This window comes from Hirundo rustica, chromosome 1 (genome assembly GCF_015227805.2).
Source record: "Hirundo rustica isolate bHirRus1 chromosome 1, bHirRus1.pri.v3, whole genome shotgun sequence".
NCBI lineage: Eukaryota > Metazoa > Chordata > Aves > Passeriformes > Hirundinidae > Hirundo > Hirundo rustica.
The window spans coordinates 122,871,855-122,899,383 of record NC_053450.1 but is presented as its reverse complement, the minus strand read 5'-3'; the positions used below and the strand labels follow the sequence as shown (position 1 = coordinate 122,899,383).

Sequence of the window (27,529 nt, the reverse complement as noted above, 5' to 3'; positions counted from 1 at the left end):
GATGTTCCTGCTCAAGAGCTTACAATCTAGGTTTAGATGGGGGAACCAGAAGAACAAACTTCAATGAGAAAAAGAAAGGACAAAGCACTTCTTGAATATCAACTTGTCAATCTTTGTCCTGAAATACACACACTTTAGTTCATCCTCTGGGAGTCAGAAGTACAATTCTAACAAGAACCTTGAGGACAGAGATGGCAGAGACCTATAAATGAGGCAACAGGACACTCAACGCCAGGATGTAGTGCAAAACTGTTTATTATGTAAATCAAACAGAGATGGCAAATGTAACCAGGTGAAGTCTTATTAGTGTACCTCAAAGTACTGCAACTCAACACCTGCTGCACAGCTACCAGAACCCCATGAAGTCCATCAGCCACCCATTTTCATACAATGCCCCGAAATGAACCAAACCGGGGGGGGGGGGGGGGGGGGAAGAGTGCTGCTAACAGCAATTTTCTACGAGTTCCCCCAGTCACCCTTTTTCATACAGTGAAGCAGCACGGGAGGTCACACAAGCTAGTCTGTGACTAAGGCGTGCCCAAAGACTGTTGACCTTGTATGTTCATAGCACTCTGTCCAGCAAGTCATGCAGGTATTTATACACTGTTAATTTTACTGCTGATAAATAAATCACTTCTTGCTCCATTAACTGGAGTAACTCCTGACAGAATTTCTATGCAGCACAAACCAACAGCAACTGCAAAGCAAAAACATGACTGTTGGATGGGACTATACTTCTGGCAAAATAGATCACTTGTACCTAGGCGAGCCCATCCATACAACACTCCGAGACACGCTGAATGGTATGGCTGAACAAACATGGCTGAAGAGAAACAGCCATCTCCCTAAGATGGAAAAAGTAACAGTACTACTATACAGGGTTTTGCTTGCATCACACACTGCTTCAAAAACCAACTGAAACACTAAACCTACAGGGAATGTACAGCACCAGTATGTTCCCAGTAAAATATCCTCTACCAAAGAGGTAAAGCTGCCGAAACAAACTCAGCTGACAACTGTTTGAAAATTCAAATCCATTTCTGGGGCTTGGGTTTTCTTCCCCCAGAAGTGATATGATTTCATCACCAAGCAATCATGCACACTCACCATCAAACTAAAAGAGGACAGTCTTTCCTACACATAATGAAGTTCAAGTCCTGTTCATTTTACAGTATTAACAGCAGTTTATCACATTTTCTTGAATGTTTTTTAACACCCGCAGCACAACAGAAGTGAATAAAATGCAATCTTCAGTGTAAATAACACAAAGTCTGAGTGGCCAGAACCCTAATACTGACCTCTTTTGACATTACTTTATAAATACTAGTCATAATCTGGTTTTGGGTGTTCTTTGGCTCACATTACTAGTTATCAACAAGTTTATGTTTCTTTCTTCCCTCAGTTTGCTGTACAAAGTGTTGGACCTAGTACTGACAACCTGATCCTCAGCTGTTAGTAGCTGGAAAGGCTGTAATGTTAGCTTACTTGGAAGACGAAGTCTGTAGTGACAAAATCACACTTGATAGAAAGAAAGAATCCACTGTGTACAAATTGATGACCAGTAACTGACCACACAACACTGCTTTTATTTGAAGCTGTTAACTTCCAGTATTGGGTTGGCTCAAAACTGTGACTCTTCTCACCACATTCATTGGTAAACATTGCTGACTGTCACATGCCTTAACTTTTAAGACCATACCAAGGTAAAAGTCAGGGAAGTTCAACAGTAGGACATCAGGGAACTTAAATACACCAGCTTTTCAAGACTTTAAATATCCAGTAACTTCGTTCTTGCAGTGCTGTCCCCCATACGCTCCCTTCCCCCACTGCCAACAGATCAAAATGAGAACATCCTTATCACAGAAAACATACTCAAGTAAATTTTAAACCTTGTAGCTAAACTACTGAAATAGTATTTTAAACAGAAAAATAATTACTGCCCTTTGAAGTGGCTGTTAGTTTTTAAAATGGTATATGAATGCGGACTTGGCAACTGTAAAGAAAAAACTTCCATCAACTACATCTAAGTTACAGGAAAGAAGGCAAATTCCTTATGATCTGGTCATTCTGTTGGAAAGAAGAAAGTAAAGCAGGTTTGTGTATCTTCATTTTCTACTTCCATTGCAGCCCACTGGTTACCTATGCAAGTATTTCAAAGTTTAAATTAAGAAACAGAAAAAAACTGTATGTGAATCCTGAAACAGTATTGTAAGTGCTAAAGATTCTGCCAAAGCATGTGAATTTCAGGTTTTGAATAAACCATGCATGAAGATAAGCAATTAAAACAGTATAACCTCAAGATACCTTCCCTTAAAATACACTCCCAACAGAAGCTTTCCCAAGATCACACTTGGTGTTTGTTTTAGTGGTTTTGATTCGTTTGGCATTTTTTGTTTTGTTATTTTTCTTCGGCCCCCAGATGCAGCTATGGGTAATAGTTTTGTACAGCAGGAACTCTCCAGTCAGTCTGTCTGTCTTCATGCTAAAAGCTCTTTAAAAGTGAAAAGGATAAAGCTCTAGTCCTATTGCAATCTGACAAACTGACTTAGGTCATAGTTTCGTTAACAGTAAAGTATGAGGCAATATAAAACACAGCCAAAAAAAGCTACTTTTAAGCACTTGTGTCCAACAGCAAAGACATCAGCAGTTTAAATTTGCAGCACTGTTTCTCCCAAAAGAGAACAGATGCCCATGGTCAGAGAAAGAAGTTCCATGAACATGGTTGTCAAACTGATTCCGTTTTAAATTCACCTCAAAATGGAATGTTTCGAATCATGAAAGGGTCTAAACATAAACATTATTTAATGTTAGATACGCACTAAGTTTTTATTAAGCATTACACTAGAACTACTTTGGTATAAAAATACTTTATTTTAAAGCTATGAAAGTTATAAATATATGTAGTTAAACTTTCTACTCACAGAATGTTTGCTATTTTAACATTAGTGATTTGTTTCTCCTAACGAATCTGAATTTTATTCGAAATGTTTACAAGACATTATTACTGTAATTTAAAAAACCCATCATTACAGGGAGCTGTACTAATTGTGATGTTTTATCAGTATTAACCTCTAGGATTTTTAATGAAGGCAGCAAAAACAACTATTTTCTGATGATACAGAATTTCTTATTTCTTGAAGCGTTTCTGTGGTTGACCACTTCTTCATTAGTTACCTGCAGCATGGCACCTTCCTGCCAAAGAAAAAAAAAGTGTATCTGAAGATGTTTATCACATATGTCTAAACCAAATTACCAATAGGGGAACTTCAGCCATTTTTTAAAAAAAAAGTATAAGCAGTTCACTGGTGTGTCTAACACAAAAGGAACAGGACTTTTGTTAGCTGAGTCCACGTTCTTTAATGGGTAGCCTTTTAGAGGCAATCAACTTTGAAATTAAGGCATTTTTGGTTGCCTTTTTTTTTGATAGGTTTTGTTGAGTTTTATTAAAAAACCAATCTAGTAAAGTATGCCACCCTTACTCTGAGTAACTCATTCATTACTTGATAAATTTCTGTCAATTTGAGCTGCAAACATTCAATGCAGTGAGAGTAAGGCTGACTAAATTTGGCACTAAGGTTTGTTAGCTGCAAGAACTATAAAAAATGGTGGAAACCTCAACATTCTAGCCAAATTCCAATTTACATAAATACACTGTACACTTATGAAATACCACCTGCATTTTCATTTGAAGTTTTCACTTTCCCTCCTAAAGAACTGCTTATGCAGTTGTTAAAAGAATGGACGACACATTCCTTCACAGAGGCAGATGTATTCTGTGGTGCAATTTTTTCCTTACACGTAAACAGGCTATACTTGGGAACCTTCAGGATGAAATGTGTTATATAGAATAGATTACAGCAGACAAGACACGTAACAACATAGTTCATTTTCAACAGCACAGAACTACCTTCATTGCATTACCTTGCAACCACCATAAAGCATAGACTCCCAAGAAAAAAGAAAATGTTGCAGGATGCAAAAATAAAGTTGTATGATTTAATTAACTTGTGACCTACCATTTTAACTACCAACACCAGGGATGGAACCCTTGCAAAGCTTTACTAATGGACACTTGCAGGTCTCATTTGTTCAACTGTAGCAGTGTACAGTGGCAGCAGTCTATGCTTGTCCAGGGTTCATATCATAGCTAGATTCCAGTAGGAAAAAAATATGTTAAGTGGCTGAAATTAACAGTTTTTTTTGTAAAAAAATTTAATAATACAAGAAAACAGGATTCACAAGTTTCTGTTCAATTTGTAATTGTTAACTCAATTCACTGCTATGTTAAACTACGTAACGATAATCACTATACTGAAAGAATACTGTCATACATTAGTTTCTTGGTTTTGAAACATTAAGAAAAGAAAAGTAAACAAGATCTTACCTAAAGAAGTTTAACTGAAGCTTAGAACTATTTTGCTCTACACCCTCAGCCTTCGTTGCCATCCTTATAAACAATCTACCGTAGTTAAAGCTTTGCAGAGATACAGCACAGCTTTTTAAGACTGGCTGAACTTTTAGTGATGTTTTCAAGAGTTCTCTTGTACTAGACCTGCGTCCCTGGAAGAGTACTTTGCTGGGGGTTTTTCCTTTCCTTGCCATTGAAGAAGCAGCATCTAAAAAATCTAGAAAGGTGTTTCTCCTTGCAGAGATACCCCTTAAGTTACCTAGATATTTTAAACCTGGTAATTTACAGACAACATACTTTTTCTCACCAGCATTAAATTTTACACGTACAACAATAGCTTTGTATTATGTGGGACCTTATACTACCCACTCCTTGCCTTATTTTACAGTATTTAAAAAAAAATCTAAAATTACACAATATTTCCTTTAGAATTATTTTATTAAAATCATAAATGTACAACAGCTTCTTAACTCTACACACGCACTTAAATTTTTAAAAGGAAAACGTTATGTCTTATTACACCATGATCCTGGCTAAAAGCTTTTCAAAACTTTGAGAAAAATCTTAAAAAAGGTTTCACATGTCACCTGAAACTTACAAATTTAACATTATCAAAGGAATGCTTCTACACTTACAAAGACCACTAGAAAGAAACAACAATTAAAAAGCTAAGAAACTGTCTCAAAGGCATTTTTACAATCCTTCCTCCACAGTAAGGTAATGTTATTAAATAATCCAAATCCATTCACAAAATGGCTCTCTGCATCTGCTCTGGTGTCTTCTGCCATATCACTGCATATTTATGCATGACTGAGATAAGTGTTTCCTTAACATTGTTATTTCGATAACCTGAAGCTGTTCTGTTACCTCTGGGCTCTCATCCTCTCCTATTTATACAGTGAAGCCTGTTTCAACAGAAGTAAAGAGTAAAAAAATAGGTTATGAAATTATTCATCTAACCATTTTTTAAAGGAAAGATAATATCCTAAAAAGTTTTTAACTCCTGCAGCTACTCTCAAGAATCACTGCATTTTTAACACTTAAAAACATACTTACCCATGGCATGCTTGAATAAACTCAGTAACGGCTCCTCCCTCCATATCCACCACTTCCTCCACTGCCCCCGGGACCATAGTTTCCTGCAAGTGGCAGAACAAGAAACAGAATGGTCCCATCAGATCATTTTTTAATCTAGGAAAAGTTTTTGACTGAAACAATCAACTGAAGCTTGACTGAATGAAGAGTAACATCTGCTTTACTTCCAGTGACAGCATACATAACAAAGACTTCTAACATTTCACTGTCTTTCTCTAAAGAACCTCCGAAGACTGCCACAGGAAGCAACTACATGCTGAAATCTTAGAAGATTCAACAGTGTCACATGTAACTTGATGCACTGTGCTGTCTTGAGCCTGTGAGGGCTGAATTTGCTTGCAGGCTAAACTTTAGTAGAAAGGGCTTCATGTTTCAGTTGCCATTTCACAAGCCTGATATTCCGTATTAAGTAGCATTCAGACAGCAAAACGCATCAGAAAAAAAAGACACAAGAGGAGGATAAAAGAAATCACAGCAAATATGCTGGAAATAAAGTAACTAGACTCTCCACAAAGAGTGTGAGCTGACAGCAAAGAACATGAAATAGAATCTTTAAACTCAAAATTGCAAAACACTGTGGAAAAAGTTAGTACATTGTATCTGTTTCAAAATAATAAAAACAATTTTCCCTGAGACAAGCTTTACAATCTCAAGATGAGACACTGAAGCCAACTTGCAGAAAGAACACAGGCACTGCAGTCCATCTATTGCAGAAGTTATCCCATTTCTACATATCCATCTAGGAATCATACAGAGTGACCCGGGTTGGAAGGAACCTTTCAAGGTTATCTCATTCCAACCACTCTGCCATGGGCAGGGTTATCTGTTATCACTAGACCAGGATACTTAAAGCCCTATCTAACCCTGCCTTGAACACTGCAATAGGGCACTCACACCACCTCTGAGCAACCTGTCCCAGTGCCTCACTATCCTCACAGTAATTTTTTTCCTAATATCTTATCGCAGTCTACCATTTTTTTTAGCTCAAGAAAGCTACCCCATGTCTTCTATTTCCCCCAAAGTCCGAGAAGCCCTCCCACTCCAGCTACAAGGAAATATACAGGACATATACAATACCTCCACCATATGGTCCCCCCATGTTCCTGCTGCCACCAAAATTTCCACTCTTCATCGGACCATAATTTGAAGGTTGTTGGTTGTAATTGCCAAAATCATTATAGTTTCCACTTCCATAATTGCCTGTATTATCAACACAAAAGTGGAGAAATATCTGGATGAGCTAAAATGGATACAATACTCAAAGATACCCCATCATAAGAAATCTAAATAAAGTACAAAATCACATGTACTCCAGCAGTGCACGCACCAAATAATGTTTTCATTCTGTTTCATACTACTTGAAAAACAACAGCTTCCTTATACAACATATACAGACACCCATCCTTCCCTGCCTCAAATGACTTGCAGTAATTTGTAAATGAAGTGCTTGAACGTTCTAAGCCTAAACATTACCTCCTCCATAGTTGTCATAACCACCTCCATAGCCCCCACCCTGGTTGCCATATCCAGGTCCTCCTCCACCATAGCCTCCTCTTCCTCCTCCATAACCAGGACTGCCACCAAAGTTGCCACCTGTGAGAACATAGTCCTTTTATATGAATTTTTCAATACAGAATGCATTCAAATTATACACAAAAGGTATTTTTCTGTTTAGAAGAACAAAGAGAAAGTAAAAGAGAGTTTTATAAATAAATATTTAAGAACAGTATTTTTTAAAGAACATGCCAACTCCCAGCCTAACTGAACTATATGACCAAACCCAACCACTTAGACTGCCTAAAGACCTGAACTGAAGGTTTAATTAAAATCTTCATTCTCCAGGAAATTTAAGACCCACTCCTATCCTAAAGAAAAGAATGGCTGTCCAAGAAATAACCAAGAAATTTGCCATATGGAAATCTGACATAAGCCAACAACCATTCAAATAAATTATATATATATATATATATGGATGTAAATATGGAAGTGTTTTTTAATGAGAGAAAAATAAATCACCACCACAACAGCAAACTAACCTCCAGGTCCTCCGCCATATCCATTATATCCATCACCAAATCCACGGCCGCTTCCATATCCATCTATCAAGAGAAAAAAAAACCCCAAAGGATTTCAATATACCTGTAGCAAACTAGTTAAATTCTCAAACCATTATGACCTTAAGAACTAAATCTCAGAAATTATCAATTAAGAACATGTAAAATTAACTTCAGAAAAACAGAAGTGAAACATCCAGTCATCACTCTACGCTTTTCTTTTTCTTGCATTTTAATGGTACCCAGCTGTAAAAAGGTCAGGCAAGCGCTGCGTAGAATCAGAGAAATCTCTGACATTCTTAGCAAATAATTAAGCTTAGGTTACTTCTGGCTTTCAATAAAAGCTAAAAAACAACCAACAAGAACAAAACCAAAACCAAGCCAAAACAAAACAAAACTTCACTTGCAAGTTACTTTTCCCAAAAATTTTCTCAACTGCTACAGCGGCTTTTAAGTTAAACAGCGCCACAGCATACAAAGTTATCCAGAACTAGAAAGGCAGTATTAATAAGGTAAAAAATGTAAATGCTACAAACATGCCTGTCTTACCGGCTCCCCCTCTGAAATTGCTGCCAGGTCCTGGACCGAAGTTGCCACCACCTCCACGAGCATCACCAAAACCAAAGTTCCCTGTATCAGTTTAACATTTTAAAGTAGTGAGATTGTGAAAAGTGAATGCAAAAATCAACCACAAACTCTTAACCATTACTTGTACATACCTCCTCTCCCACTCCTAGAATTTTGAACCTCCTGCATTTCCTGTCTAGAGAGAGCTTTCCTCACTTCTGCATTATGGCCATTGATGGTGTGGTACTTCTGCACTGTAACCATATCAAGTTAAGAGGCTATCAGCATTTAAGTGGCAACAAGTCAGAATATCAGACTTCCAACCCAAACACATTCTGAATCATATAGAAAACCATAAAATACCACATGATTTTTGAACAAGGATGACAGCACTTATTTGAAATACATATTCTCACACAATTCAGCAACCTATGATGTACCATATATACAGGCATGTAACTAATCCTATTATCTCTAAGTTTAGCTTTACACAACCACCAAGATTGCAAGAATACTACCCCAAGGAAAGAGTGAAATTACTTACATACAATTTTATCCACAGGATCATGGTCATCAAATGTAACAAAACCAAACCCTCTCTTTTTACCAGACTGTCTGTCAGTAATGATTTCAATAGTGTCGATTTTTCCGTATTCCTCAAAGTAGTCACGAAGGTGGTGCTCTTCAGTGTCCTCTTTAATACCACCAACAAATAATTTTTTCACAGTAACATGAGCACCAGGTTTTCCAGATTCCTGTTAAAACAACTTTTTAAATTAGCACAAAGAAGAACAATTTCACAAAGCACTATCTTACCAGGACTTCAGGAATAGAATTCAGATAAACTAGGGTACATGACCTTGTAAGCTCATTTTAGGGGGCCTTCTGAGAGGAAAACAAGTTACTTGCAGGTTTTTCCTCCCTGCTTTATGTCAAAGCCTTAAAAGCACTGAAAAATGATACAGATCAATGGTATGAAAGAACTGCAAGTATTTAATAACGTAAGTTAGAGCACGATTTTTGTAATTGCTTAAACAAAGATGCATCAGCTTCTTTTGCCCAATTCGTCTACAGCAGTGAAGCCACATTCCAACTGTACCAAGATCCTTCAACCTCAGTAAATTCCCAGCTATGCATCTTAACAGTATCCACACGCTGCTGTAATTACTTTTTTCAAATGCTAACCAACCCTGCATTCTGCAGAGAACAGAAAGAAAACTGGGATAGCTAACAGGAGTACCAGTGATTACAATTTCTATTTCCCTGTATCTTTGGGACAGCTCATTCAAATCCAGTTCATCAGTCCAAATGCATTAAACACCTCAGTCCAACATTAATCTGGTAAACCCTCCCAAGAGCTCCTGGGTGGTGAATGGAACTTGCCTTATAACCCACCCTTGCTCCTCAAGTACTTCTGTGCCCCAGTTACCTGGCTTACAGGTTCACCTCGCTCCTGTACACATACCCCTACTTCGTACGCTGAAGTGGAAATCGAGTATGCCTGAGACTAAAACCAGCATAAGTCCACAGATGACTCTGTACATCACCACTGGAAGTTTCCATGCTACATCCTCTGTTTTTATGTATCTTTTAGAAATACCCCCACCAAAAGATCTTGGAATAGTCAGAAAGATAGACAGGAGTTTATTAATTTGAGGCTTGTAAGAGAACTATTCCAGAGAAGTGCTCCTTTGGAATTTGCATAATTACAGATATTCAACACGTCTGCTACAACAGTTTTCAGACTCCAGATGTGTCTCTTGCAGACATGAGTCCACAACCAGAATAACATAACAACTCACTGTAATAATAGACATTTACATACGTGACCAGAAATGTGGGAAAACAGTGCCCCAGCTATGGGCTTTTAACCAGGTAATTTAAACCCAGGTCATTTCAAACAAGAGCAAAGCCTTAACTGTCTTCCAAAACAGGTATTTTTCAAAGCATGAGAAGCAGCTACTTTCAAAGCCATACTTACCTCTCTAGCCACAGCTCTCTTAGGCTCAACCACCCTTCCATCAATCGTGTGAGGTCTTGCAGCCATAGCTGCATCAACTTCAGCCATGGAAGAGAATGTTACAAAACCAAATCCCCTTGATCTTTTGCTTGCAGGATCCCTCATTACCTAAAACCAATACAAACATTTAAACTAGACCTGTCTCATATTAAGCTTTTTGCTAACAGTATTTAGAGTAAGTGTGTAAGCTTAAATTACATTTTCCTTGATTTGATTTCAAAACACAATTACAGTAAAGTAGCAGACTCTGTTGATTTAATACACGAGTGACACTGCTTGGGATCAAGGAACTTCAAAACACTGTTGTCCTCCAACACTCAGTTAACTCAGAAATTCTGCTACATCAGTGAGGTGCATTTATATTTATGTTCACTTTTGCAAAAGAAAAAACATACACATAATTTCTTTTAAGTTTCATGAAGACCACAGACTTTACACCTGTGTTACGATTCATTACTCCCAAGACAACTCAGCAGAGAATTTCTACCACAGCCACCATCCCTGTTGGTATTTAAAAGACACATGTGAACGTGGTTGTTTATGGACATGGATTAGCGATGAACTTGTCCATGCTGGGTTAACAGTCAATGACTTAAATGTTTTTTTCCAACCTTAATGACTCTATGAAAACATCACAAAGATGTCCTTTTCCAGCTTTGAGGATGCTTACTGTTTACCACAACACGAGCTTTTTGCCAAATGGTAACAACTACACAGATGTAATAGCGCTCTGTGCAAGCACTTCCTAATGCACTTTAGCCACTGATACCAAAGTCCAGCTACTGAAATCAGTGGTTAGAGATAATCTGGGAGAATTTTACAGAAAACAGATTGTGAATGCTCCAGAACTCTATCAAGTTTGTGAGAGAAAAATGCATGCATCACTACAATGGACTGAACTGTGTACAAACCACCCAAATGTACCACTAAAATCTAATGTCCCACCTTTCCTAAGCTATCCAGAAAACAAACTCCCCATTTAAAATTCTTTCACATTCCATGCCATTGCTAGGTATTAGTATGCTAAACTTACCACACAGTCTGTAAGTTTTCCCCATTGCTCATAATAACTCCTCAAGCTTTCCTCTGTGGTTTCAAAGCTTAAGCCGCCAATAAACAGTTTGCGGAACTGCTCCTTTTCCCTCTGCCACAGAAAAAAAAACATTACATTAATGTAATTTAAAACACCTCTTTTGCATTTGCAAATCAGACACTAAGCAAGATTTCCGTAAGTGTCAAAGACATTCAGTAAGATTTATTTTCCAAATGAGACCCGGCTCTTCTAAAGGTTCTACCCATATTAAAGAAATTAAGCAATTTATGCAATTCTGCAGGTCCACATTCACAACACCTTTTCTTTTAGTCCTTATTCCTGTCTCTTCTTCTAGATACCAAGAACAAGGGACCACGCTTGAAGACTTTCAGAATATTACTCTCAAAGACAGCAAGAGATGCTTTTTAAAGAAAATGAGAACTTGGAGATTTGTTTTCATTACAGAAAATATTAATTAATTTATACTGTCTGATTTTATCCCAGGTAACATTTATTTCTAAAACCCATTCTGGATTAAATTGTTTTACATTAATAGTACCATACTCTTCATCCAAGGCATTATAAATAAAAATAAATTACATCTAAAAATGTTCTGTAACAGGTTAACAATTCATGTTTTCTCCATAATTACTAACACAAATAGAAGTCAAGTATCTGTAAAACTAATCTGGGATCCCACACCACTGGAATTAGCAACAAACCTGTACACCCTCAACAGGAGCAGTATTAAAATAATACCCTCTGAAGTCTAAATGTGAATAATACATATTCCTATCCACTAATAACATGTTTCCAGTAAGACTTTCAGACATTTCCTTGCAGAGAAATTATCACTGCACTTGTTCAGCAGAGATCTCTTATGCAATGACAAGCACGTCATAAAAAAAACCCTCATAAAAAAACAGAACCAGCAATAAGGTATTTACTTTTTTTTTATATTCAGTGGTAAACTAAAGCAGCAAGACAACCTTCCAACTTCTACCAGTTCAAAACGCTTTTACAGTAACTTTTTATACAAAGCAGGGCTTTTAATTGCTGGTGTCGACATACAAAATTATCACTAGTTCATGCATGTAAAAATTTCATGCCAAACAATAAAAAAATACACTAAAAAGTACTCCCCTTCCACAAATTTATGACTTTGGAATGTTGTTTTGAGAAGAACTGTTCTGCTAGGGACAAGGGAACTCAAGCCAAATCACTTCAGCTTTATACTGTTAACTAATTTTAAAAATCAAGAAAATCTGCTTGGGTGTTTGGTTGTTTGTATTCTTAAGTGAGGTGGGTTTTTTTAATGTAACTCAAACATTGTAGCAATAGGTGCAATTGACAGACACAACATGATTAACTGCGCAATGGGCATTAAGATAAACATAAAAAGGAAACTAGAAAAACAATGAGACTAAGAAAACAACAAAATACTAGAATGCACGTATGCTTTTAGAAGTACTCATCCAATCTGCAAGTAGATCAAGATGTTTTCTGAGGACATGCAAGGCAGGCCTGGATTGAGATGCGTATAACAGAAGACAATTACTGGAAGCAGTAACAAACCAGGGTTTCTTTGCAATATACCTCCATATTACCAGCTTGACATACTGCAGTCTGACAAGGAAGTCAACTTTCTCCCCTCTCTCCTCCAAATACATACTCTATTTGAGAATGATCAGTCCAAATTTCTCTTGAAAAAACTTGGAATTATCTGTTGGATCTAGGTTTTTTTTCTTCTAGGAACACAAAGAAAGCTACTACTGTCTCCTCCTTGCACAAACAAGCAAAATGAGACAAGTTTAAAAGCAGCAGATGCATGTTTTAAGTAATTTCCTTCCACCTTATCACATAAAAGGAACAAATGAAAGAACGCTGCATACCAAGCCAGTATTCTAAATACCATGTATTCATCACGCCATACTGTTATTTATTAATTTTGGGTAGGATGGCAAAGAAAAAATTTTAAGCAACAATTCTTTAAAAAAAAAAAAAAAAAAAAAATCCTTCAGTTCTGTTGCTTCAGAATTAGGGACCACTCGCTTACAGTTTCATAGGTCTATGAAAGGCACTTTTTCCTATATAATCAGCTGCCATACATTTACTAATGGACAGTATTTTAAAAATATGAGAATCAAGAAAATTTAGTAAGCAGGTAGGATTTTTCCCTGAAATATTTACCCCTGAAAACAGCTACAAATCTGTAAATGGAACGCAAGGGAAGAATGGAATCTATCAGCTGTAACAATGATAAAAATATATTACATGTAACTAATAGACACTGAACAGAATAGTAATGCATTTTACAGATGTGTTTACGGTCATGCCCTACCCAGAACAACATCTACGCACCACACGTCTGAACACAGCAATAGCAAAATTCTTTACCAATTCTTAAGTGAAAACCACTGTGCAAGAACAGCACACGCATGCTGCTCCACTAACACGCAGACCATCTCTAGATGCGGAGAAGCTATCTGTCGTAAGTGAGCCAGATTCAAGAAGCCCTGGTTAGCCTAACACCAACCTCCTACCAGAGTCCAGAGCTCTGCCTATCTGAAGTTTGTGCTGAAGGTGTAATGCGTACAACAATAACTATCACCAGTACCTAGGAAAATATGCTTCTGGTAGACATAGATGCCTCATACCTATAAAGGGCCACAATATAAAAGCTAGAATTAACACCTCTTTCAAGATTTCCACAAGTATGTCCCGTGGCAGGAACCAAGCGCCAGAGGTAATTCTACTACCTCCGTAGGATCTTCATCCACGTGTATTTTAAGTTTTCCCTCACAGGCTTAAAGCACCTTGAAAGGACTGGAAAACGCATAGCCTTTACTGAAAAATTAATCATTAGAGCAAGGAAAGGTATTTTATAGAGTAACGTGCACACACAATCCACGCCGACTGCGTAATTAAGAATTCGGGTAACAAAAATGTTTAACGGAAACAAGCGAGGGGGATCCCTGAACCCCAGGGCTCTGCAATCCCTCAGCAGCTGCTCGCCCGCCGCTTGTGGCGGCCGAGACGCAGGGGCCGCGGCGGCTCCGCCATGTGGCGGCAGGGGGAACACCGAGGCCCCGAGCCGGGCGGGGAAAATGGCGCCCGGGAGCAGCGCCCGCCTCCAGGGAGAACGCTGCAAATCGCTTCTGGCGTGCACCTACACCCACGGTACTATGTCCTCTCCGGCGCTCCTCCTCGTCCCCGTGGATACCAAACGGCTACAGCTCGCCCTCGCCCTGCCGGAGCGATCACCCCTGCCCCTCGCAGCCACGAGTCTCGGCCGGGCCGCCATTTTACCCCTCCCCCTCGCCACCGCCATTACCCGCAGCGCCGCCTCGGCCGCTCCGGGCCTCGCGGGGCCAAGACGGCCCGCGGAGCTCCGACTCCCCCTCCAACGACGACACCTCAGCAGCAGCGCAGCTAACAGCCATGGCCACAGGCTCAAGAAGGCGCTGTCCGCCATGCACGGTTACCGCAGCTTCCGCCGCCTTGCCCGGCTGCGCGCCAGCCCCAGTTGCCGCTTCCAGAACCTTCCTTTGCGCAAAGACATCCAGCATCCGCCCCGCGCTGCGACCCAGCGACACCGCCCGGACTTGTGCGGACGACTCAAGCTTGCTTGTAATTCCCAACCCCGAAAAAATTCACTCCATCTGCGCAAGCACACGCGTCTCCCTCCGTAAAAGCAAAATAAAAATCTTCCCATTCCACATACCATGTTCTTCATAGTTTACTCTCGAGAATACCGTACAACCGGTCGGTAATGGCTGCCTGAGCTGTTACGTAATTTGAAATTCAGCTCCGTGTAGTGTTAGCGCCCTCCTACTCCAGCCCGAGCTCTCTTCCGAAATTTAATTAATTAAAAGGGTTAAAAAAAAAAAAAAAAAAAGCCAGAATCTGGAGCTTAAATATCTCCAAAGGGATTGCAGCTCTGAATAACGCCCCTACGTGTTTTTATCGAGTAATGAAAAGTCATCGACTCCGTTAGTAATGGCCGTCTCCGAAATGAGCCGAAAGAGCTGTCGGCGTTGAGCTTATCCGCTTCGACACCCGCCGGAAAATGCCGAACCAGGAATGGAAGCCCATTCGGCTCGCTTCGGTAATTTCCGGAATCTGCCGCAGCACGCGAAAATGGCGCTCGGGGCCAGCTCGGCAATTTCCGGACAGAAAGACGCAGCAAGTCATCGACTACTTCAGCCAGCTCGGCAGTTTCCGAAACCGACAGGCTCGCGAGACATGCCCGAGCGCAGCCGAAGCGGCCTCGAACGCTGTTGGCACCGTGTCACTTTTTTATTCTCCGGAATTGAAAAAAGCCCCGAAGGCTCAAACCTCGGCGTTAATATTGGTCGGGGGCGGCCGCGCATCGCCCCCCAAAACCTCGCCCTGGTCCCCTTCCCCCTCCACCCAGGCAGGAGGAAGTGAGAACTACACAGATTTTGGCACAAGCACGACACATCGCGGGGCCCCGGCGAAGGGAGGCGAACTTCGCCGCAGCCCGCTCCGCTCTACCCGCACCGTCGGCATCGGGCGTGCCGCCCGCTCCGCCACTCTGTTCTCCTCCCCTCCTTCATCCCCTCCCTCCCTTTTACTCTCCGGCGGCCCTGCGCGCACCGCGACAAAGGGTGAGTGCTGCCGCCCCGCGCGCCAGAGAAATGGCGCTGGAACGGCTCCTTTCTTCCCGCCCCCTCTGCTCCCCCTCCCTTTCAGCTTCACCGCGGATCCACCCGCGGATCTTCTGCCCACAGCGAGGCCTCCCCAGGCGACACCCCCGACCCATTTTCTCACTTATGAGTGAGTTCTCGGGCCCCAGAGCCCCGCTGCTTTCCGAGCCCGCTTCCCTGCCCCCGCCCGTCGCTCACGCCCGGGCCTCCCCGCCGCAACGCGAGAAATGGCCGCGCTCCAAGGCGGGGGGAGCCCTCCAACCGAGCTTCAAACCCACCCGCTCTTCGCCCGGCCGCACCGACCGAGGGCCTCGCTCCGCGGCGGCGGGCAGCATCTGCAGCAGCGGCCATGATGGCGGCCGCAGCTCCCGGGGTCCACCAAGCCCGTCCGCTCTCCCCGACTTACCCAGTCGCTTTCCCTGTCGCCGCGAGGCATCTTCCTTCTTTTGGACGCCTGGCGCGGTCCTGCGCTCGCCCCGCGTTGGAGAGACGTCTTGGCCCCCCTCCTGTGCCGGCGGCGACGACGGTCGGAGGTTGTAGCGGCTCGCGCGTAGGCGGCGGCGGCGTCGTGCGCTCTGCCCCGTCACAGCCGCCGGCGCGCAGTGCTCGCCCAGCCCAGCCCCGCCAGCCACCGCCGCGCCGCTCCCCGCCCTCCGCCTCCCGCCCTCTCTCTCTCTCTCTCTCTCTTTCCCTCCCTCTCTCTCTCTTTCCCTCCCTCCCTGCCCCCACCCCCCGCCTCAGCCCCCCGCGGATGTCGCTGTTGCTGCCGCCGCCGCTCCTCATTGCGCGCAGGGCGGGAGCCAGGAGGAGACGGGAGACCCAAGCGGCTGGGCACCATTGAAGTCTGTATCCTTCTCTCTCTCTCTCTCTCTCTCCCCCTCTTTTCTCTCGCTGCAGCCGCCTCCTTTCACCCCACTCACCCTCGAGTCCCCTTCCCTGACTCCCCTTTCCTCTGCGGCTCGCTGCGGGCCGCCGCGGGGAGATGCGGAGCGCAGCCCGCCCGCCTCCCCCCACCGCCGCTTCTTCCCCACCCCCGCTTCCTTGGCGGTGGGGGGTGGCGGGCGGAGCGGGGCTGTCGGGCGATCGGGGCCTCGGCAGCCGCACGGGGAAGGGAGGGAGGCCCCCGGACCAAGCGGGCGCTGTAGCCCCGAGGAAGGAGAGCAGCGCCGGGGGCGGGGGCAGCGGCACCCGCGCGGCAGACAAAGCCGGCCCGCCGGCGGTCCCTGCGTGGACCCGGCCCGGGGGAAACGTGAAGGGGCGGGGGAAAGACGGCGTGGAAGGGGCCCTGTCAGCGACGGCGGGAGCGGCCCGGGGCCTGCGTCCCCGTTACCTCGCCAGCGGCGGCCCCGCCGGCCTCATGTGCGCCCGCCGCAGGCCCGAGGCGCAGCCGCCCCCAGCAGGCCTCCGCAGGGCTGCCTCTGTTCTCTGCTGGGGGGGTTGTTATTGGGTTTTTGGTTGGTGTTTTGTTTTTGTTTTTTTTTTCTATTTCTGCTACCTCCCAAGCGGGGGGGTGGGGGGGGACACAAGGCAAGACCTTCGGCACTGGCGCCCTGGCCCCGGCCCTTCTCCCACCTCGCCTACCCCACGGCCCATGGGACTGCCAAAATGCACCTCCCGTGTCAGGGGAGGATTGGGCGGGATTGCTGAGTCCGCGAGGCTTTCTGGCCTTGAAGGACTTTTCTGCCTTACCTAGGCATATGGGGAATTCTCGCAGTTCTATAGCCCAGCGCGGGGCGGGGACAATACATGCCTATGGAGCTGGTCGGTATGAGAAATGACATGGAAAAGGGGATGGATTGTGTTCAACGTAATTTGCATAGGTTAAATATGTAGCATGTACATCTTAGCGGAGTTAATAATGTTCTAGGACTTTAACTCTTGCAAACTTGAGAATCGGAAAGCAACGTTATAGTTGCATTAAGAAAAATATTTGCTGTTTGTAAGAATTTGTTACCATGTAAGAGTAATGGGTGATTCATTATACCACATATATGTATCTGTTCCCCATCGGATTTGCAGTTAATATACCTTAGGTATATCTTCAACTGCTAGAATCTGAACTCTTGCTCTATTTGGTTTAAGGAAATAAGCATCCCTGATGGTCCTCCCCCTTTTCCCTAGAAACATGTCTATGCTTTCGAAGGCCTTGGGAAAAATCTTTTTTCAACCCTATATACCGCCTTGTCAGTGTCATTTATCCTGGCTAGCCTAATGGTGCATTACTGGGTTATGCCAGACAAAGTAGTAACCTACTTTTTGTTCTGGATTTAATCCTTATAAGAAATGTTGTATGCAATGAATACATGGGGGTTGGAACAAGGACCATGCTTGTCTTGGGATGCCTTTCTTTGAGTAATGCAAACTTCCTTTTAATTGTCATGCATTTTTCTAGTAAAAGCTCTGCAAGTCTGCAATAAAAATGGCCTCCAATAAAACTACATTGGTAAGTTCATGCACACCTAAAGTATATAAGGATTTAATCAACATATTTTTCTTCAAACTTATAACTTGGCATCTCCATTTAAAAGATACATCCACATCTCCCCTCCCCAGCATTATTCTGACCAAAATTTCAGATCCAGAAAGTAAGGCGACTAGAATGGACATTGTCTTTGGTTTTAATAAATCTGCCATTTCTAAAGAGAAACTTGTTGGGAAAAATGTGTGAAAGGACTCTGCACTATTTCATCTATCCTACAATAGAAAGCACTAAGGATTTTTTTAGCCTCCTTTCAGCATACCATGTAATTCATCATACATGTAAAAAGTAAAGTCCAAATCATGTACTCATTTAATTTCTCCCAGTGTATTTGGAAAAAACTATTTGCCTGAAAAAAGGCAGTCTTTACAGATGAAAAGTAACATTATTGAGAAATTATGTGGCATAATTTAGATGCCTTTTGAAATGATTTTTAACAAATAACAGTTTCTTTGAATTTCATAGGAGCAGAGATTATCAGATGTCAACCCCTCCTGGACCATTTTAATGATGCATTCATGGATCTCAAGTCCTCTAAAGCTTTGCTTGACATTAAAATATGGACTCCTAAGGGCAGTTGGTTGCTGGTTACAATTCAACTAATAATGATACTTAGTTTCATGAAAGACAGACCTGTTGAAGTGTAATGTGTGATATATCTGAGGCTGAGATGAGGAAGTAAACAGAAAATATATGTGCACAATTCAGAACTTCAATAGCAGAACAGCTAGTTTGTAATACATTCAAAAGGCCTGTTGTTAAATTTACAGAAAATATTATTGAGCTCAAAATATATTCAAAATTTGTATTAACTCCTGGCTTAGAAGTGCAATGGAGTGCTTCCTCTGTGTTGTACTGTTTTAAACTATTTCAACAAGGTGAATGTCTAAACTTTCTGTTAGTAATTGATTGTCCACTTACCCTAATTTGAAGAAGAGAAGGAGTTAGCCAGCCTGGGGAGGGGTGTTTTGGAGAGAGAAAAAAATCTTATCAATGCAGTATTTTTAATCTTTTGATGTTGAGAATTTTGCTGCACAGGTCAGGAAAATCAGTTATGGTTCCCATGGGAACCATAACTAATTCTGCTTCGTTATATATTTGCATGCAAAACCTAAATGTGTTAGGGTATAGGGTAGCTCTAGAGCTGTAATTCTGATTTTTTTACATCTTGTTTGTTAAAATTCTACACAGTGTCACATCAGTGTTTTAACCTTGCCCCTCAAAGAAAGATTGATTATCCATACATTTGCATCTGTCATATGTGGTGTCATATGACTTCTGAATGCAGAAAGAGAAATGAGCTATACATGAGCCTTCAATGGTCAAATACCCATTACAGCTTACAACATGCAACTCCAGAGAAGAGAGCTTCAGGGGTCAAGTGGACATTTAATATGCTTTAACTTAAGTCAGGTGTCACAATTCACTTGTGGGCTGAGATTTGCATGGGCTTGTATAATCGCAGAATGTACAGGTTTTTAACATGTTCAGTATTTCTGCAGGCTCTGCAACCAAGTGTTATTTTAATAGGCTCAAGAGTTTGAAGAGCAGTGCTGATGCACAAGACCTAATAAATCTCTAATATTTAAAACAGAAGCAGCATACCCTTTATTTTGCTATTTCTTACTGCACTTCAGGGAAAAATACAGACCCCCATAACATTCATTTTCCTCTGTGAAAGATACTTAAGTCCTAGAAAGTAAAAAAACAAATTGTTGCTTTGATACAGAAATCCAAAACATTGATCTTTAAGTGACAAGAATTAGTGAAGCCGAAAAGAGTGCCAGAAAACAGTCTTCCATTGAATCAAAGAATTTTAGTCCAACGGAGAATACAGATGGAGATGTTCCCCACTTGTAGCCTGCTTGCCTCATCACCAGTAATTATAATGTTATTACTATGGTATAGTGAGTCTGTCTTTTTCTGTGTTGTTGTTTTCCCTCTGCTACTTTTATTGTTTGTTTCTTTTTGTCATATCTATACCCCTTTCTATTTCACACTTCCATTTTTTGAAAGAAGCTGCCCTTACAGAAGCCTTGGACATCTTCATGTTGTATTTCCCTTCAATATCAGTCTTGCATTCTTTTTCTTGTGGAGGCAAAAAAAGCCAATACATTTAAGTTACCACTTTTCAGACATGAATGCTGTGGTCAAAATACACCTGGGATATACAGGCACTTAAAGTCTAATTGGAAATACATGCTCTGTTCTCTCTTCTATGCTCTCAAATCAAAATGATTGCCATGTGAGATATATACAGAAACTTGCTGTTTAAATGAGAAACTAAAAACTTTTTCTCCTCTTTGTTATTTGAACCTTCAATTTATAGGTTCCTAACTATAAAGAGTAAAGTATTTTGGGGAGGGAGGGAAAATTAATTATGAAAAATAAAGGGTACAAAGACAGGGCTTTGGCAAGAGAATCATCTTCCAGTCTTCACTAAAAGAAGACAGTTTTTGTTCTAACATACTTCTTTTTTTTTTTTTTTTTTTTTTTTTTTTTACCTTTCACCACATCAAGAAAGACAAAATTCTACTCTAAAAGTTTGAAAATTCAAAAATTGCAGTATTGTCAAACTAACCCACATTAGGGAGGACTAGAGAATGGCTATCAAGCAGATAGAGATGCTTTGTGATATTTGCTTGTCTGTGTTCTGTTCTAGAGGAAGTGCTTCAGTGAGGAATTAGTTCTGTCCACTTTTGATTTAGGGTGCTGCATAACTGTGTTTCAGGAGCTTAATACTTAGCTTATGGCTGCCAGTTGACAATTTCACTATGAGGTGCAGTCCAAAATGGCAAGCAAACTGCTTTTGGTCTGCTCGTTCTCCAGAAATGAGATACAACATGATAGGCTTGTTCCAACTTTTTTAAGATTACAGACAAGGAAAATCTGAAATGTGTCCTTCTACTGCTATTTAATTGTGCCTTATTAAACTGGGAATGCCTTGAGGATGATGTGGATGTAATATTTGTTTTAAGAACTTAAGAATATTTCCTGAACTATCAAATGTGAACTTTAAAACACTTTAAAAGTTTTGTAAGTTAGCAAAATTACATTTATGTGTTAAGTGCTGTACTTAAGTGTAGCAGTCTTAAATTTATGCACCTTTGTGACATCTCTTTGTAAGTTACATGGGTGCATGGCTAAGAATGAGAAGGGACTGCAGTAATGGAATGCTCCTAGCATGTGTCCTGTTCAATAGATGCAGGTTATTGTTGAGTGTTCTGCTTATTGTAGCAATACATTGTAAACTTTGCTGCCATCAGTTTCTCCTTGTTTTTTTGGTTTTTTTGTTTTGTTTTGTTTTGGTTTTTTTTGGGGGGGAGGGGGGGAAGGTAGAAACCACCTTTTTTCAGTACCATCCCTTTTCTATTTTATGCATTTTCACAGTTCCCTTATTACTTCTCTTTACTTCTGCCTTGCCCTCTGCCTTTTCACAGGCATAGAGTTAACTTTTAGAAGCTTCCTGATGTTTTGAGCATGTAGCACTGAGAATTAAATTTTTAACGGGAGTATAGTTACTGAGTATGTGGATGAAAAAATTTTTACCTTTTTAAAAACTGGTGTTGGGTATCTCATTAAGCAGCTGAAAAAAACCCAAAAGATTAACATGTCTTGCTCAGGTTACCTGACCACATGCACTAACATGAAAGGAATCTGAGCTTCTGGCTTTAGTGTTAATAAGCCAGTGAAGTAACTTTAAAGAAAAAAAAAAAAAAAAGAATAACATCATTCTGAATTTCTTTTGTAGCACAAAATGGGAAAGAAACAGAATGGCAAAGGTAAAAAAGTTGAAGAGGCAGAGCCTGAAGAGTTTGTTGTGGAGAAAGTCCTGGACAGACGTGTTGTAAATGGAAAGGTGGAATACTACTTGAAGTGGAAAGGATTTACAGAGTAAGGCATTCCTTTTTTTTTTTTTTTTTTTCCTGATAGAATTATAAACACCATTGATTTGAAACAACTGTGCAAAGAGGAGATTGGATGATGGGTATCCACTTTAAAGAACCTTGAGGGTAGGACATCCATAAGTGCATAGTCAAGTGAGACAGTCGAGTGTGAAAATAAAATAAAAGATAATATAGTTCATTGTTTCCACTATATAAAACATTCTAGGACTTTTACCGAGTTCTTAGTGATTGTTCTTTTACCACTCTGATAAAGCTTGTGTCCATAGCTATCAAGGTAAGATAGACTGACAGTTATATATGTAGCAGAATGAATGGTACTTCTGAGTAACAAATCATGCAGGAATGTAAAATTGCAGGCAGCTCTGAATCAGATCATTTGCTTATTAGCAATTTTCCTGAACTGTTCTCAAATTAATTGATTTTGCCTGTGGAATGGTTACCTTCATTAGGCATACTTGAAAGGAATTTATGAGTTTCTTTCCCAGGACTTACATATGTACGTGAAAAGTTTACAGTAGACTTAAGGAGCTGATTGTTTAAGAAGGAATGTAGTTGTGCCTCCTTCCAGTGACACTCTGTGGCAGCTTGCTTTACCAGCTGAAAGAAGATTATGCACCTTGAATTTGTGCATAGATGGTTATGTATGCAATGATATTATTGTTGCATACTTCCAGAGTGCATTGCAACATTGTGCACTCTGGCACCTGAAATGTTTGTAGTGATGTGTGCATAAACGCAGAGTACAATATGTTTAGTATTTGAGGGTCTGATTTGAACTTGAAGTAATATGTTATTATAATGGAAAATAATTTGTGGGTATCCTGCTGGTGCGGTAGTGCTGTGCCAGTATTTGCCCATGAAATGCATAGTGGTTGTGGGGAACATTTAGCAAAGTACATACTCACTGAAACATATGCAGTGCCCAGCTCTGCCCACCTTTGTTCCCTCCTGCAATCAGTCATCTGAAGGAAGCAGGTAGTTCTAGGTATAGTTGTGTTCAGTGCTTGGAGACAACTTTAGAGTGTTTCTCATATCTGAAAGCTTTATATGTTTATACTTAATCTGTTCGTAGTGACTGCTGTGTACACTTCTGTTCTCTCCAAGTATTATTGCTCATATCATATTGTTTGTTTTCATGGACAATCTTTAGGGGAGCCAGGGAAGTGAGTCAGTTTAAATGGACAGGTATGTTTTTGTAGGGTGCGGATTGTTTGTTTCAACTCTTATACCCCACTGGGAACACAGGTCTTAATAGAGCTGCTTTTTGTGTTACCTTCAGGTTAAGAACATTGTTTTTCAATACTAATGGAGCATCCTTTCAATCATCAAATGCAGTACATGAAGGCTGCTAAAGGTGGCAAGATAAATGCCCTTTGGGTTTAACAAACCTACCTTATACAGTGAGGCAAATATTAAGTTGCTTATTTTAAGGGGAGCCATGGGGCTAATTTTACATTTTTCTTTACCTAGTTTTACATAAACGTGTGTATGTTTCAGTGCTGACAACACATGGGAACCTGAAGAGAACTTAGATTGTCCAGAGCTAATTGAAGCTTTTTTGAACTCTCAGAAAGCTGGTAAAGAAAAAACAGATGGTGCCAAAAGAAAATCTTTGTCAGATAGCGAATCTGATGATAGTAAATCAAAGAAAAAGCGTGATTCCGTAAGTATATGTTCACATGTTAAGTTTTATTTCCCTGCATCTCTCCCCTACCTCTCCACGTCCCAAAAATCATATTAAGGCTTTGAGAGACTGAACATGGATTTAAAACTGCAAAAACTTCATAGCATCTGGATCTGCAGTTTGAAAAGGGTATACATTCATTGTCATTAATGAGACTGTCCAAATGGTTAGTAAAGGATGATTGACTGACATGACGATTAGAAGTCCTTACATTGTCCCATAACACTTATTGAATAATTGAAAGTAAGACTGGTTAAGAGTTACTAATTAACAGTCTTAAGGTCCATGAATGGAACAAAGATGAAGTTCTGGTTGGCTGCCATATTTAGTACATGATTTTGAATAGGTGAGTGGCAAGATGACAAAATGTGAAAACCAATCAGTTACTTAGACTAGGACCAGACAAGAGGGTGGAGAAGGAATAGAAAGGGTGAGTGAAAAAAAGCTTACCTTTCCTAAGAGGTCTGGATTTCTCCTTCAGTTTAAATGAATAAACAACTTGACACATTTAGTGCTGATATATACAGAATAATGCACATGTGGTAATGTGTCAAATAGTTCACGTTTTCTTGCATAAACTTTTGGACTAGCAGTTTGTTACCACTGACACTGCCAGTCATTTTCATGTACTGAAGACAGCAGGTAGTTGGATATATGGTTACTGTCAAAAAGGTTGGAAGGCATCGGAAAGAATAGTTCATGAATAATACAAAGAATATTTTTCTTTCTGTCTACAGTCAGTTGTTCGACTTCATCTAGTACAACAATGGCCACTGTCTCTAAAAGGATATTGTGAACCTATAAAGGAGCTATTATAGGAAATAGTTGTGATATTTTTTGTCACCAGTGTAATGTGAGCGAGCCAAGAAGAGTTGAGGTGTTCCCCAAGGGTGCAGTTTCCTTGTTGGTTTAGCCAACCCAAGCCTGTTGTTTTGCTGAAAAGGATGTGTTCCTTCCACTTCTAGGCATGCATTTTTACTTCACTGCTTTTGTTATTTTTACTGACCATGCCTGTCTGTTTATCTGCTGAAATGATTTTAGACCTTTTGTTTCATCTGTTATGTTTTCAGAAATAAATGCTGGAAACATGGATGTAAAATCCTTTATTATTACTCTGTCTCTAAATGACTTGGTCTGAAGATTGGTCATAAAAAAAATCCACGTCATCTTCAAACAATAATATGTAATTATAGATTTGATGGGGTTTTAAGGCTATATTTTTTTGATAGACACACACATACATACATGTATGTACAAAAATTTCTGTATCTAGTACCAAAATAGAATCTTGTCTTAAACTAGATAACCATCTTCTAACTTACTAGGTTGATAAACCAAGAGGGTTTGCAAGGGGTCTTGATCCTGAGCGGATAATTGGGGCTACGGATAGCAGTGGAGAGCTTATGTTCCTCATGAAATGGTAAGTCTTACTTCCATAGTTCTTGTCCATAAAGGGAGGGCAGGCAGCTCCACTTAGGCTAAAGAGACAACTTCATTTCAGGAGTAAGACACAGAAGCTGGTAGTCTCCTTATTAACCTTGTATCCTTAGAAAAATAAGCCTTCTATATTCAGTTAGGACTTAATCTCTCTTCCTTCAAAAATCAAAATATCTTTCATTTCTGTTGGTTGAGTTTTATTTTGAAAGGTAATTTCTGATAAAATAGAGAGGAAATTGGCATTTGTATGGAAAAACTGAATCTTGGTAGTGCTCTTGCAGAGGGAATGGCAGGCAGAAATCCTGCTTTACATGTTTAAATAAGCAGAAGCTAGCTGCTGGATAGCCAGCTGTTTACCAAGCATAGTGCCAGCTGTTCTGCATGCATCAAAGTGGAATTGAAAGCAACTAGGGGAGAAGGCAGAAGTAGAGATGAAGAATAAACAATATGGAGAGGCTTGACATTATGGGCTAGTAAGGGGAGAGTGATGTGGGGAGTTTGTGTTGTTGGGAGGATAGGTGGGGACCAGCTTCATTAGTTACAGTGTTGGGAAAAGGACTTCTTGCTTTGTGAACAAATGGGATGAAATTGGTGCTTCTTCTCAGTGTTGAGAAATCAAGACATTGAATTGACGTTTGGCTGAGAGTCAGATTTCTTAAGGTGATGGGATAAGAATGATGGCTTTCCACAGCCTTTGAGAAGGGCAGATTTTCAGGATGGAGTCAAAATGCGTGATCTCCTGAGACATGATTTGCCTTGGGTTGTGCCTAGACTGCTGAAGATGTAGTGCTGTGGGAGATTGTCTCCCTTCTGCCTTCTCAAATTCTCTGAAACTTAAAAACGTTGCAAAACCAAGATCATGAGTGTTTGAATTTCCGTAGTGAAAATTGGCAAAATCAAACACAGAAGACTTTTTTTTTTTTGTTTAGTTCAGTTGCAGTTGATTAGCTTTTCATCATTGGTAACAAACACAGATATGAGTTTGTATGCACAAAGCTGACTTTTAAAGGCAGCATACACTTTAAAATGGAATCTGAAGCATGTCAGACTGGCGAGCTTGGTTTGTTACCCCAAGACAGCATCAAGAATAACAGTATGAAATACAGGAAGTTACTTGCCTAAACAGTAAATGTAATTTGCATGTAAGTATCAGCTCTTAAGATTGGTCCTATTGATTTTTAAGTCTTACTTTGAAGCTTTGATTAATCTTTAAAAGACAAAATTAACCAAGTTTTACTTCTTCCATTACATACTGTGTAATGCAGTGTGTAACCTTATAATTTATGCCCTTTGAAAAGCATTTTCCTTTCAAACAGAAAAAACATGGGAAGGGAATAATAATGGAGCTATGAAACCTTGTCACTACCATTAGCATGGAGAGTCTTCGTAGCTTTAGTGAAAGGTATACTGGAAACAGATTTCTAGCTGACATTCTTTTCAGAACTTAGGACTTACCAAGAGCTGCAAAATATTTTGAAGTACTGATTATTAATTTTCTTAAATCCTGCTCTCTTCTACATCAGGAAAGACTCTGATGAGGCAGATTTGGTGCTGGCCAAAGAAGCTAATGTGAAGTGTCCTCAGATCGTAATCGCTTTTTATGAAGAACGGCTAACTTGGCATTCATGCCCAGAAGATGAAGCACAATAATTGTTTGCATTGCTTTTTTTTTTTTATATATAAGAATATTAAAACCTGAAATTTGATTTATTAGCAATGTGAGAAGCATACATTCTAACAAGTTTCAAATTTGATATTTTTTTGAAGTAGTATGTTTTGCATCAACCGCAAGTAAATAAAAGCTTTCTGCAACTTGTTTCATTTATCACAAGAGAGCATTTGATACTACTACTTCCTCCATATTAGGTAAAAGGTTTTATAAAACATTGATGAACTTCCATAGTTATTACAGAATCATAATGAATGTCTAAACAAACTCACAGATGTTTTGTAGTCTTCTATACTATTGATGTGCATGTATCTTCTTTACCCGAGCCTAGCCCTTTTAAACCAGTAGGGTCATTCTTTTTAGTATTTGGCATCACTTGGTCTTAAGAAGACCAGGTGAAAACTAACTTTGTAGTAATTTGAATGTTATCAGACTGTATATTGTTTACTTTATTGTAAATACTGGTGAACAGTGGTCAATAAAATAGTTTTATATTCTTCCTTTA

At 40.4% G+C, this 27,529-nt stretch overlaps 2 protein-coding genes across 12 annotated transcripts; one reads left to right on the top strand and one right to left on the bottom strand.

Annotated features, from left to right (window-relative positions):
• Positions 1-1,555: 1,555 nt before the first annotated feature.
• HNRNPA2B1 (heterogeneous nuclear ribonucleoprotein A2/B1) lies at positions 1,556-16,502 on the bottom strand. Of its 8 annotated transcripts, none has more exons than XR_005703205.2 (12): positions 16,254-16,442; positions 11,178-11,288; positions 10,106-10,252; positions 8,669-8,879; positions 8,277-8,378; positions 8,098-8,187; positions 7,540-7,602; positions 6,977-7,096; positions 6,581-6,703; positions 5,465-5,547; positions 4,017-4,147; positions 1,556-3,192 (listed from the first exon to the last, which is right to left on the bottom strand). XR_005703205.2 is itself a non-coding variant. In XM_040079078.2 (11 exons), the coding sequence occupies exons 1-10, from the start codon at positions 16,281-16,283 to the stop codon at positions 5,486-5,488; spliced, it is 1,059 nt and encodes a 352-aa protein (XP_039935012.1). In that variant the 5' UTR covers positions 16,284-16,442; the 3' UTR covers positions 1,556-3,192; positions 5,465-5,485. The 8 variants fall into 8 exon arrangements, 6 of the variants coding, with proteins under 6 accessions (XP_039935012.1, XP_039935032.1, XP_039934996.1 ...); XR_005703206.2 differs by having other exon boundaries at positions 8,107-8,187; XM_040079078.2 differs by lacking the exon at positions 4,017-4,147.
• CBX3 (chromobox 3) lies at positions 15,504-27,529 on the top strand. Of its 4 annotated transcripts, XM_040079131.2 has the most exons (7): positions 16,647-16,689; positions 18,240-18,290; positions 20,056-20,205; positions 22,078-22,220; positions 23,732-23,897; positions 25,244-25,338; positions 26,879-27,529. In XM_040079131.2, the coding sequence occupies exons 3-7, from the start codon at positions 20,164-20,166 to the stop codon at positions 27,003-27,005; spliced, it is 573 nt and encodes a 190-aa protein (XP_039935065.1). In that variant the 5' UTR covers positions 16,647-16,689; positions 18,240-18,290; positions 20,056-20,163; the 3' UTR covers positions 27,006-27,529. The 4 variants fall into 4 exon arrangements, with proteins under 4 accessions (XP_039935091.1, XP_039935073.1, XP_039935083.1 ...); XM_040079139.2 differs by lacking the exon at positions 20,056-20,205 and having other exon boundaries at positions 16,449-16,689; XM_040079157.2 differs by lacking the exons at positions 16,647-16,689; positions 18,240-18,290; positions 20,056-20,205 and adding an exon at positions 15,504-15,808.

Bases quoted from the DNA above. Each gene is read 5' to 3' on its own strand.
- HNRNPA2B1 (XM_040079062.1), bottom strand. From the start codon at position 16,283: ATGCCTCGCGGCGACAGGGAAAGCGACTGG. The intron at 10,253-11,177 runs GTAAGTTTAGCA...TATTGGTTTTAG, and splicing joins GAAAACTTACAGACTGTGTG to GTAATGAGGGATCCTGCAAG. The intron at 8,188-8,276 runs GTATGTACAAGT...AAACTGATACAG, and splicing joins TTCTAGGAGTGGGAGAGGAG to GGAACTTTGGTTTTGGTGAT.
- CBX3 (XM_040079131.2), top strand. From the start codon at position 20,164: ATGGAGATGTTCCCCACTTGTAGCCTGCTTGCCTCATCACCA. The intron at 22,221-23,731 runs GTAAGGCATTCC...TGTATGTTTCAG, and splicing joins AAGTGGAAAGGATTTACAGA to TGCTGACAACACATGGGAAC. The intron at 25,339-26,878 runs GTAAGTCTTACT...CTTCTACATCAG, and splicing joins CTTATGTTCCTCATGAAATG to GAAAGACTCTGATGAGGCAG.